We start from the raw sequence: 12,955 nt of genomic DNA, 5'->3' as shown, positions 1-12,955 counted from the left end.
TGGCAGCTCTTGGCAGGCCGGCCAGCAGCAGGGCTGGTTTCCAGTGTGATATACAAAGCCAGGGCAAGCCACGATGCCTGGGCTCATCCCACCCTCCGTCTGCATGCTTCTCTGCAACATAACTTCATTGAAGCTTGGTTTAGTTTCTCTCTCTTTACCTGGACAGTATAATGAGTACACAGCAAACCCTGCAGATAATTTAAGTCATTTTTTAGACTTAATTAAGTCTAAAGACTTTTTAAGACTTTAGACTTAAGAATCTCCCCAAGATTAAGTCAATTTGCTCTCACTGCATTCCTTGTATTCACTGGGTCAGACACAAAGCAGGTGCCTTTTTTTAAATAAAATAAATCTGTATTACCACTCACTCAAACTGTACTGCACCTTTCAGCTCACTTAGCATAAAAGGTCTTTGTCTTCTACATTGCATGTGCCATGTCACACTTACAAAGGTGGCCGAGACACACATAGTTGTTGGGTCTCCTCTTATATTAAAACACTCTCACATAAATTTCTACCACTTGCCAAGAGTAGTTCACAAGCTTTTCAAAATGTTTTGTTTCGTTATTGCTGTTGAGCACAGAGGTGCTACTCTCTGTATGAAAAGCTTTAACTTTCAGCATACTCGTTATTTTTAAACCTCACAAGCAACTCAAAGATAATTCCAAGTTGGATTTTTTTGTTTTGTTTTCTGAGTTGTTAAGACACATTACACAGATTGCAGCAACCCAACCCTGGTTCTCCTGGCACTGGTGAGCCTGTCACAGGTACAGCTCCAGCTCAGGATAACCCGAGGGAACCGATGTATGGGCTAAAAATAATAAAAAATTATCTAGCTGCAACAAATAACTACGCAAGTTAAACATTTACATCTGATTGTTAATAGCCACGGTAGTGTCTTTGCAAGGAGTGCAATGTCTGACTCTCAGATACCTGCAGCATGCTGCTGAGCTTCTGTTCGTAGGTTCCATCAGTAGAAAGTATTCCAAATAAAATTATTTCAAGTATAAAATAACTATTTTGCTTTCTGAAAATCATATATACAAGTCAAACTGCATTTCCAGATGTTTGTATTTTGCCTCGTTAATTGGCTTTCATAATAAACGCTGGTTTAAAAACAGCTTCCTGAAAAAGGTGCAAAAGTATTTGAAGCGTAATCCATAGGCTTCTCCTCAGTTTTGTTTTACATACTGACAAAGAGGTTTTGTTCCTTGAGAGTGTACAAATGGCAACAGCACTCAGTCTCTTATAAAGGTTTCAGGCATCTTTTTCAAATTTCAATTTGAAATACAAGCAGTCTAGAGAATAACCCCAGGTGGAATGGGAACGTTTCCCCCTTATCGTTAGATACGTTTATTAAAGAAAAGGAAAGACTTGGCCCTACTACAAAGGAAAGGTGAACGAACTCCTGCGATTTATTGAAGCTGTCAATGAGGAAACACTTCATACTGCCAAGGTAAGTCAAGGTGGAATTGGTAGTATGCCAAAAAATGATCAAAGGTCCACTGAATTACACTGGCAGTTTGTGAAGTAAAACATACAGAATTATTTTTAAATGCTTCTCAAGTTTATTCTACCACAGTTTCCCTCCCTTCCTCAATTTCACTGCTGCATTTTGTGAATGCAACTGTTCTGCAAGTTTTATATTAAACCCCAGAATGGAAAATAGAGCAGATAGATAAAAATTTTCAGAAGCCTGTAACTCTGGAAGTCAGTAGTTTAGGCTTATAAACAATGGGTCTTGAAGTGGATCATCAAGGAACTGGGTTGTACCATGCATTAGTTTAGGAGCATGTGTAATGGGGACATTCCATTCAGAGCACAGTGGTAATAAAAGCTGTAAAGACTTTTGTACAAAAGTCTGCACGTAAAATTCAGTAGTTATCAGAATATAACACAAAATCACTTTTACAAAATGCCAAGTTTTACAGGAGAACAAGACTAAAAATGATCCATCCAGTAACAAATGGGGCACTTAAGAACTGTCTTTATTCTGAATAATTTGAGACTGATCAGTTACTTTAGCACCACGAAAAACATTAGACGTTCATTTCTTACCCTTCCAACAAAGCAGGACTTTCAAGAATGGAGTTAAGGCTGGCAAAACAGATATCCTTTAATATCAAAAACAACATACAAAATATGATGTCTATAAAGATACTTAAACATGTCAGTGTTATCAACATTAGCACACATTTTAGTATAAAATCACTCTAATCTGAGCATACGCAGTTCTGAAACATTAGAAATGTTGACGCAATATATATAGAAGACTAAAAGGCATACTGAAAATATGCCAAAGTTTACATGCCTAGAAACTCACTGGCTGTCTGGAACTGTAATGCTGCTGTGCTTATCAGCAGTGGAACAAACAAGTGAAAATCATGACTTTTTCATCAGCTGTCTCCCACATTCCAGTGCTGCAGCTCATGTAGGTAAATGCAGAATGAATGGTTGTGAATGCCCTGGTCAAAATATATTGTATTTTTATATATGTGCACACACACACACTTAATAACAGAGAAGATGCCAAGAGTCAGCTTCCACAGCACTTCCAGCTCCCCAGAGGGGACTCAGGCCCCAAACCAGGCAGCACCTCTGCTCCCCACTGAGAGGACGGCCGAGCCCCTCCACGTGGGCTGTGGCCTGGCAAGCAGGGAGCTGCCCTGTGCCAGCACAGCGAGAACCCGGCTGCTTAAGCTAACCCGTCAGGATGATCCCAAGGAGAGTCCTGTTGATTCTCATCCTTAGATACTTCCATCAGGGCTGCAAGGAAGCATCTCCTGTCCCTTTGGCACGTACTACCCCATGCAAGTGACTGAGCAGGGCATTCTTGCTTTCAAAAGCTAGTGTCTGATTTTTACATCCTCAGCGTGTGATCAAAGCATTCGTCTAGTAAGTGTGAGAACTGCCTTCAGCACTCTCGCAACTTGACTCAACCTCACATCTCTCACTTCATAAAAACTTGCCTAGTCTATCAGGCTGTGGCTGTTCAAAGGTTTAAAAGAGGAAGGAAGCTTGAGGAAGGAAGGCTGAAGAGCACTATCCACACCCGATATGATGTGCATCAGCTTTGACAATCCAGCGTCCCCAAAGGGAAGGGAGGAATGTGTATGCCCAGACATCATACACGAAGAGCCAAAGAAGAGAAGTGTCAGTTGTCTACCCCATCTGATACTGAATATACCCTGAAGGATGGCCACAGAACAGCTAGGTCATCTTTGACTTGAGTGAGTAATTTAGGAAGGTCCATAAATGACCACTGAAAGTAAACTTAGAAAAAAAAAAAAAATTAAATGTTAAAGCTGAACAGACAAAGATCTGGATGAAGGAAATTCTAACAAATAGCGTGTTAATTTGAAGTCTTGGTTTGAGACTTGCACAGGTCCTTTAACATGTAGTCAGAATACATCCAACAATACTTTTTTATTAATTATACAGTGTATATTGTTGCATAGCTTAGATGTAAGTAAGAACCTGAAGGGTTTTCATTATTTCAGACTCTTTGCTGAACAGATCTATTAAGATTTACAAGGATCTCACACCTACTGAAAAGTCATAAGTGTCAGCCATACAGAAAACCAGCCCCTTGCTCAAAGTTAGTCTTGGTTTTAAGATCTGGTGCATTAAATTACAGCATACAGAAATTTCACACAGCCATTTTAAGTGAACCTCTTTCTACCCAATGTCTTCTAAAGCTTACTCTGAAAACATTTAATGGAAAAAAAGATGATTACTCTGTTTACAGGATGGGAGAGGAATGTCTGCTAAAAGTACTCTCTGAATTGTTCTCAAGAGAACAATATATCTGAGTGATTTAAAGGTTTTCTTGAATTAAGCTACTATTGTAATTTTAGAATCTACCCCCAACAAAATTAAATCTAGCATGAATTAGGTCATCAAAATATGAGATCAGCAGCTTTCCCATGAACAGGTTCTCACACCTAAAATTACCTTTTGTTACAAAAATTTATTTACATTTACTCAAAATAAAATTGACTCTTTGGTGCTTTTTTCTCCGACTTTCAGAGTAGCAACCATCTCTACATTACTCAATAATCTTTTCATAAACATACTAAAGAGTTGCTATGTGTGTTGAGTTCTTTGTGTTTTGGTTTGGGTTTTGTTTGGGTTTTTTTAAAGGGAGACAGCTAACCTCAGGCCATACAGAATCCAGTGTCTCTCTAAGTAAGTTTCTCAATGGTTAGCTAGCCTCACCACTAACAATCTGAACTTTACTTTCATTTCAGCTGCATCTTATCTAGCTTTAGGAAGCTTATAGCCAATAAAGAACAGTATCTATTGGACATTTCCCCCACAGATACAAGGTAACAGTAAAGACACTAACAGAATTTTCATGCTTTTTAAAAAAACAAAACAAAAAAAAAAAAACCAAACCTTTTGTGAATATTTTTTTTTCCTGAAGCCTTCTCAGTTTTAGTGTTGTTGTAAACCAAGCACTGGCATCAGAAATAGATTCCTTGTTCAAACTTCATCACACCAGCACAGCTTCCTACCCCTAACTCTGCTTCCCTCTTGTCTGACATCCCATTCACTAGTTGTTTTTAACATAGTAATCACTCTTAAACTATTACTCACTCATCATACCCTCTTCCTGGAGACTCTGGAGTTACTTGGTATTTGTTTCTATTTTGGTTTTGTTTTGTTTTGTTTTAATGGCATCCTTCATATTTGTGAGCATAATTTACATTTTTAGTTACTCAAATATGAGAGTTTGGATTTTTATGTACAAATACATTTTAAAAGGGTATGGCAATAATTAATCCATACCACTGTTATACTATTTCTGTATAATTTCTAAAACTTAACAGCAATTATTTTATATTCTCTCCCAGATAATTTATATACTTACAGAGCAGCAAGCCAGGAAGATACCACAATTATATCAAGATGTCTGGTCACAATGATTTCAAGTTGCATTAGTGCTAAAAAGCAGCCTTGTTTTTCGTTAAATACTCAAAGCTAAAATGCATGAAATGAAAGATCTGTGGTGATGAACACTAATTTTTCATAACAAAGCAATAGGAATAAAGAAGCTTTCACCACACTTACTGAACACCTTTTGCATTGCCCAAATAGAAGATAATACTGAAAAACATGTTCTGCAGAAATACTCCAGACAAGAACAGCATAAGCTGTCAACATAATTCTTGTAATGAAGGCAGCATTTTGTAGTAATTTTAATTAACAATACTATGAATATTTTAATGACATTCTTAGAAGTACTTATGAGGTGCAGAAGCACAAGTCCCAGCAAATCTCAAGGGACCTCTGTTTTACAGATTGGGGGTTTGGGGTTTTGTTTTGGGTTTGGAGTTTTTGGGGGTTTGTTTTGGGGCTTTTTTGTTTGCTTGGTTGGTTGTTTTGTTTTACACCTCCAATTCCCTCCCATACACCTCTAACATTTTAAGATTCAATTATTTTAAACCTCACTCATGTAAAGCAGGGATTGAAATTCTGCAGTATAAAAAAGGAATGAGCTTTGGTCTCCAATAACTAGGATGCTTTTCATGATTATATTTAAAGGACTTTAAGTTGATAGACGTAAACATTCTAAGCAATAGTATTGCTAACCTATTGTTTTGTATCACAAACATGCATGGGCTTTCTGAGCAACTTACTACAACTCCAGAGAAAGAAAAATAATGAAAATAGAAGAGACACAGGTTATAATTTTAAAACAGTATGCCTCTGGTTTATGTAAAGAACAGGTATTGTTACTAATTAAGAAACTGTGCTTCAGTGTGCACTTTGTCTTCAGGTCACATGTAGTTTACTCTTTTGCTGTGACACTTCTAAACATGAAAACAAAAATTATTAGTATTGAATGGACCTGAAATAAAGAATCAAGTATTCCACTGGATTGCTGATCCATATCCACAAATAATCATTGCACTTGGAAGTGGTTTATGATAAACTGAAAAGCAGTGTTTTCATCTCAAAGTATTAGGCTTTAAATATTTTTCAGAGAAAGAGGTTTTCAGAAATACCTGTTTGACAAGCAGTGCATAATACCTAAGAATACATAAGTAATAGGGCCATGTTTAGTATGTTAAGCAAGAAATAAGACATGCAAAGACATTTCTTTATATCTGAATAAAATATGGAGCTATATCCTACACACAAATGAACACAGCTATAAAGACTTATAATAAACCTGCATGTTTACTTAGTGCAAAAATCTTTAATTGTTGAAAGTCATTTTAATAGCTTGCGTGTATTTCCATGTTAAAAACAACTTATTGCACTTAGAATGTATTCTTTAAAGCTGTCTTGTTTTTAAGAATAAAAAAAAAACTTAGCAAGTAAAACAGAATAATTTGAAATGCAGTCTAATTCACAATACTGCTTCAAAGTATTACTGTCAGTACAATTTCCAAAATATCGGCTATTCTGAGGTTTAGCTGAAAAAAATACACGTATACATTAATAGTATTGCCTTCACCAAATAATAATAATAAAAAAATCTATCATTCAGCAGCTTTACTTCTGAATGTGTTGGCACTTGGACCTCAGCTTGCACATAATCAAAACCTGTGTCCATCAAAAATTTCATCAGCAATGATCTTTCTTTGGGCTACTGTGAGAAGGTGAACTGATGCAAACTGAGCAGGCTGGGGTACTTCGAGAGAATAAAACAGATGTTTAATAATTTAGTTTTCTAATTATTTCAGTAAGAGTTAAGGGAATTAAAAAGATGCGTATTTGTGTTCATGATACAGAATTGTAAAAGGATGTAAAAAAGCATGAGAAACTTCAAAAAATGAATCAGTCATAAGAGCTACTACATTTCCCAGTGTAAGCACCCACAAGTGTCCCTGCATTGGATGGACCATAAAAGTTATTGAAGAATCCTGGGTCAGTGAACCAAAACCAGCTTTTGCACTCCCAGAAATAGGTTCTGATGAATTAGAAAAATATTCTCTTCACACACAGAATCACTATGCACATACACACTAATGCTACAAAACTTCAAATATCTTGAAAATGTGGCTTGAAATCAAACTCAACCACTCAGCAAAAAAAAGTTCAATGGTATAAAAGATTCTCATAGCAGTTTTGCAGTTTGAGCAATAGTTCAAGACTTCTTCGGTATCGTGTAGGAGCTTCAGCCAAGAAGTACAAATCTGGCTTCGACAGAAGAAGGTCAGGCTGGTACATGAAAATAAAGCATCAAAACCCAGATTCCATTTCTTTGACTGGCTTTTCTGTCATGTCTGACACCAAAGTGCTTTCATTTTCCAGCATTTTCTCAGTAGTTTCTCCATCAACAGGTTTTGCTCTTTCTTTTAACTTCTGCCGTTCATGGACCCAGGGGATGAAACACAATATAGCTCCGCCAATAAGGGGAGGGACTCCGGCCAGGTAGAATGCCACATCGTAGGTGCCGAGGTGGTCACGCAGCAAACCTGGAAAGACAGAAAGTTACCAGTGATCAATAACGGGGTCTCAGGAATCTACAAAAAAACTCAAACCAAAATAAAACCAAAAAAAACCAAAAAACAAACCCATGTCTTCTCTTTGGATTCAGAAACTTGAGAGCTGGCACAGACTATTGTAACCATGAGTCTGACTACCTGATGGCCAGCTATAGGTAGAAAGGTATTCCAGAACTGACTTAAAGACTCCAAGTAATAAAGAACTCAGTGTGTCACCACTCGGCTGCTTAATCACCACCCATCATTAAAAACGCTCCATATTTCCTATTTGAAATTTGCTCATTTCAGCTTCTCCAGCACTTGAATCTTGCAATGACTTGGAGAAATTTTCCCTCTTTTGGTAACAGCTGCCTTTGATCAAGGTGCTTCTTAAAACCTCTTCTAGATAATACTGCATACATTGCATTCCTGGTAACCTCTTATTGAAGAAGTGTGCTTTCTAACAATTCACTCTAATTGCTCTCTCAAAACTCCTCCCATTAATCAAAATCTATTAAAGTATTAATAGCTGTGATAACGTACCCAGATCAGAAATTGCCTAGTCTATGCTGTTCTTGTTCTTTGTAATGCTGCATTGTTCAGTTACATCTTGCTAAGTATCTTTCAGTAGTATTCACAAGACCTTAGGGTAAATTAGAATTGAAAATCAGCAGTGCTAAGGATTCTAGCTTAAGCTGTTTCTGCCTCCCAAAGAACTTCCAGTTCTTCAAAACCTGTACTTTGTCAGTCTCCCATTAAAGAACGAAAAAAGCCAGTGCTCCCACTTATGAAAAGCAATTACAGTGGCTGGAGCTTTTATCCTCACAATTGTTTTTGCATGAGCAAATTCTGAAGTCCAGTTAATTATCAGATTCTAATTTGGAGTCCTTCTGTAAAAACAGTTAACATATATATTATGCTGTCACCTCAACAGCATGGAAAATGTCGAGTCCTCAATCCAACTGAAAACTTATCTTTCTTTTGAGGAATGTTTTACATCTGCATAACAATAAAAGAGACTGAAGCAAATAGTAAATTAATAGCCTATGAGCAGCAGTTAACTTCACCACATGCTCTGGAGCAGGTACCAAGAAAAATGCCAATGTAAGTGTACTGCATATGATGTAGGAACGGAAAATATGGCCAAAAAGTCATGCAGCAGCAGAAACACATTTACAGCTACAGACCTTATCCATACTTACCTGCAACGGGTGGACCAACTGTCATAGGTATTGACATGAGTCCTAGGAGAAATCCTATGGCCTGGGAGACATCCTGGGCCCCAACAAGCTCAAAGGCAATGGGAGCCATAATGCAAATGAAGCACCCATCAAATAGGCCCATGAAAAGACAGACAGCAATGAGACCTCCAAAGACATGGCACAGTGGAATCATCATAGACATCAAGCCAATAAAGAAGAATGAGGCCACCTAAACATAACCGAGGAAGAGTTATAAAACCATGTTGCATCAAATCAGCGAAGACAAAGGGAACAGATGAGCTTTCTTGCATTTGCAGTTAGTTAAACTGTCTGCCTGTATTTACTTTAAAATAAATATAAGCTGTCTCCATGGATTAACAGTATCAGAAGTTAAATACCAAGATAAAACAAACATATATGACTGTCATGACACACAATCAAAGAAAATCCACTACCCATTTCACAGGTTTTCAAACTGCATTTGTGATCAGCTATCCTGCAGTGATTTTATAAGGTCATTTCTCATGCACCAACATTTTTTTCAGAAGTTACTCCCTACTCTTTTCACAAATTAAAGCCACAAAAATATCAAAAGCTTAAGACAGCTAACACACTCCAAGTAGACTCCTCACTCTTGTAGTTTAAGTAAAAATATCAGTATTATGAGTGATTACTTCAGGGTACTTATATTCAACAGAAGTGTTATTTGAAAGTCTCATTTCTATTTTTCCACATAAAGGTATCTTGCTTGTATTCCTGTAGCCATTCATACTTACAAAGATTTTATATTATAATGTGAGATTAAGATTATTTTTTTTCTTTTAAATTAAAGAAATAAAACCCTGTCTTTCAGCAAAATGAAGCAGAATTTAAAAGAAAATTAAAAAGGTAAGGAGTTTTGCTTGTGCACTCTCCATACGCCAGTATAAGAAACCAATGTCCCACCTAACTGCACAAACACATTTTCTAAACAAGACATATGCTTTAGGCACTGGTCACTTCTAGACCATTAAAGAAAAACAAGGTGACTTAAAAACTACTAGACATCACAATTTTTTGACAGACAAGGGACATCAAATAAATTACTTCATTAGCAAAAGTCTGTAAGTAGACAGTTCAATTAAACAACTTTCAGGACAGCATAACAATTCTTTTAGATAATGTACTTTATTTAGCATACTAAATAAAAATTGTTGCAAAACATCTCAAGTATGGTATAGGAATAGAAACACTGAAGAACTGGTCTTATAGGAAATACTCAGTTCTGTGTATTCTGGTACAGGAAACACAAATATTATTTGAGATTAGTTTATGTCTAATTAGTAATGTGCTTATCTGTAGACAAACTCTAAACTAGATATTGTTGACCAGATTCTTTGTATTACCATACTATGGTAAAAGCAGCATTAAAACCAGAATCACTAAACTTTGTATCCAGAAGAGACAGAATGCATCATTCTGTTACTAAAAATAGAATTTATCAAGCAAAATCCAGCAAAACAGTTCTGTAAAAGAGAATGCAGGAACAAAGGTGAAGGTTGAGCTTGCTGGGGAGAACTCTTGGAAGTGGTTCAATTATGAGACAGTGAAGTTCTAAGAGGAAAGAGGTTTCATTTGCATTAGTCAAAATTTATTCTTAAATAATTTTTACATGAGATAGGGTGACAGTATGAACTGCTGGCCAATCCAGAATAATAATTGAGGTGAATATTGACTTTCCCTCAAAAATGCTGGTTTGAAACAGGAGAGCTGTAGATGCCTGGGGCACGGCTTCACAAAGGTAACGCGTTTTTCCTGCTTCAAACTAGGTGAAACCAACAGTACTCAGAAGCAGCCAAGTTCATGCCCTCCACAAAAGCCCATGGTTTTCAGTTTCCTAGCTATCCAAGGAAAATAATAAAAAAAGCTTATAGTTTTACTGCAAGTTTGGTATTTGTGCTTTATAAATCACATGTAAGATTCTCAATGCTGCCTTTTCACTTTCTCTCTTAATACTGACATTTCCTGAGAATGTGACCATATGTATTAAATCAGTGCAAATCAATGAGATACAGCCCCAGTCTCTGCCATCAGGGAATTTATGTAACTGTGGCAACAAATACTCCATCTTCAGAAAGGTGGTTCTTAAGAATTTTTGTTTTCAGTACTGTAGTACAGATAATAGCCATTAGATGTCTCCCTTGTTATTCATTTTAAAACAACAAAACAAGAACACTCGGTGCTTGATAACGTGCAAGTTACTAACTAAAGCTTTTCCAAAAATCTGCATTAACACTGTTACTTTCTCAAAGGCATAGTGTTTATAAATGTGGAGAGGAAAAAAGTGCACATTCTCCTTCATCCCCAAGCTTCATCATTTCTGGAAGCTGTGACTCTTTCTGCAAGTAACCCACTTCATTCAGAAAAATCTCAACTAAACACTTCCCATGGCTTTACCAGTGTGCACTATGCACAGAACATACGTGACACTAAACTATCGCCAACAAAGATCAAGAAAAGAGACCCAAAATCCTTAATGGAGGAACATAGAAAAAAAAGAAATTACTCTTTCTGCAACCATTATGAAATAATGGGATAGACCAGGGAAAGCAGAATCTAGAGAATCCTCAAAGGTTCTCACTCACATGCTAATGATTAGTAATTTTTTTCATTCTCAGCAGGTAGTAGACACATTTCCTTAACATTAAAAAAGAGAAAAAATATTGGAGATTCATGAACTCTGCACCAAAGTCTCCTAGTATCAAAAACCATATATTGGGTTCCCTGGAGTTCTGAAATTCCTCAAATTTGGATCTCAAATCAGTTAATTCTGTTTACTTAATAGTACCTGCAACCAAAGCCTTCAGAATATCGTTTGCAGATTTCTTCAGAATCACGTGAAGACATACCTGGAGATAAACTTTTTTTGCACCAGGAATATAATCAGCAACTCTGCCAAAGATCAATCTGCCAACTCCTGATGTAATGCCCAGACACAGCAGAAGTACTTCTTCTGGCATGTTGTCACCAAATCTGTCTTTTACATGCTTCATCTGTTTTAAGAGAGGGTTGAGAAAATAAACTGGCGTTAGAATTAAAAGGAAGATAAATCTTAGAAAACTTTGACTTAAATAGAAATAATCTGTGAATCTCAGACTTGGAAATATGGCCACAAATGGTCAACTAACTAAATCCGCTTTTACAGATTTTAGAATAAGTTTTGTACTGGTTTATCAGTATTAAGTGCAATACAATAAAAAAAATATGAAAATATGTTATTGCTTTATTCACAGTTAAGGATCTTAAGAAAACAACAAGGCTGCGTCTAGTACCCAAAAAATTGAAGAGAACCCAGAAGTGCTCTCCCCAAACACGTTTAATTTACTAGTCATAGGTTTAACATAAAGCAGAACCCACAGAGGATGGCTGGAACTGGTTGTTTCACTGGCCAGGGCACACTCAGGCCCGAAGGTACTGAGTGATTAATGAGTATCACCACAGCACAGATACATGCTGGCAGACTTCTACAGCAGCTCAGGGCAGGAGCAAGAAGCAGAGGGGCAGAGAGCTGGAGGTCAGACAGTGCGAGCAGGAGGGGCCCTTCCAGACTGCCTCATCCTGACAGTCAGCCCTCACCGGGACATCCAGAGGCAAGGAGGAAGAGGAGCAGGAACCACCTGCAGTGCAAACAGCAAGCACTGCCAGGAGAGGGTGCAGCAGCTACAGCAGCAATGACTAGGGCAACCTGGAAGAATGATTTATCATCCACTTCAACCTCAAGAACCACAGCAACTGACCAACAGTAGAACATCAACTACAATGTGATGAACTACCAGTGTCAGTCATTCCAACCTTTCAAGTCATGTTTAAAAAAAAAAAAAAAATTCATAGGACTGGCTTGATAGATTTGGATTTCGTATATTCTGACTAGTTCCACCCTGGGTTTTGTTTGTTTGTGGGGGTTTGTCTTTTGTTTTTGGGGTGGGTTTTTGGTTTTTAGGGGTTTGTTGTTTTGTTTTGGTTTTCTAAGACAACCATGAAGACCAGAAATTGCCCATAAGAAAGATTTTTTGCACAATCACTTTTTGAAACATGCTTGGCAATACAAAATATGCCAAAGTGGGTATTTAGGAGGCGCAGAAATCATTTGCATATCCCCGTGATCTCTGTGCTCATAACTAGTTCCAAACAAGAAACGGTAAAGACCCAGAGATGTGAAGAAGCAGATGGAAGAAACTGATTTTAAGGGAAAATGTAGTAAAAATACCTGAGAGATAAGGTGACCACAGGGATGGCAAACCTGGATAGCAAAAGCTGCACACTAATTTTTGTTAT

The 12,955-nt window shown here is 37.2% G+C and overlaps 1 protein-coding gene across 1 annotated transcript; it reads right to left on the bottom strand.

Annotated features, from left to right (window-relative positions):
• Window positions 1-6,732: 6,732 nt before the first annotated feature.
• On the bottom strand, window positions 6,733-11,673 carry LOC104532202 (monocarboxylate transporter 10). Its single transcript, XM_010177341.1, has 3 exons — window positions 11,530-11,673; window positions 8,642-8,870; window positions 6,733-7,430 (listed from the first exon to the last, which is right to left on the bottom strand). The coding sequence occupies exons 1-3, from the start codon at window positions 11,671-11,673 to the stop codon at window positions 7,195-7,197; spliced, it is 609 nt and encodes a 202-aa protein (XP_010175643.1). The 3' UTR covers window positions 6,733-7,194.
• Between the last annotated feature and the right edge of the window lie 1,282 nt (window positions 11,674-12,955).

This window comes from Antrostomus carolinensis, unplaced genomic scaffold (assembly GCF_000700745.2).
Source record: "Antrostomus carolinensis isolate BGI_N321 unplaced genomic scaffold, ASM70074v2 scaffold15041, whole genome shotgun sequence".
Classification (NCBI taxonomy): domain Eukaryota; kingdom Metazoa; phylum Chordata; class Aves; order Caprimulgiformes; family Caprimulgidae; genus Antrostomus; species Antrostomus carolinensis.
The sequence above is the reverse complement of the archived record's forward strand: the minus strand, read 5'-3'. Positions and strand labels throughout refer to the sequence as shown.

Excerpts from the sequence above, each read along its gene's own strand:
- LOC104532202 (XM_010177341.1), bottom strand. The coding sequence starts at position 11,673 with ATGAAGCATGTAAAAGACAGATTTGGTGACAACATGCCAGAAGAAGTA. Across the intron at positions 8,871-11,529 it reads CAAAAAAAGTTTATCTCCAG|GTGGCCTCATTCTTCTTTAT; the intron begins GTATGTCTTCAC and ends GGTTATGTTTAG. Across the intron at positions 7,431-8,641 it reads AGTTGGTCCACCCGTTGCAG|GTTTGCTGCGTGACCACCTC; the intron begins GTAAGTATGGAT and ends CTGTCTTTCCAG.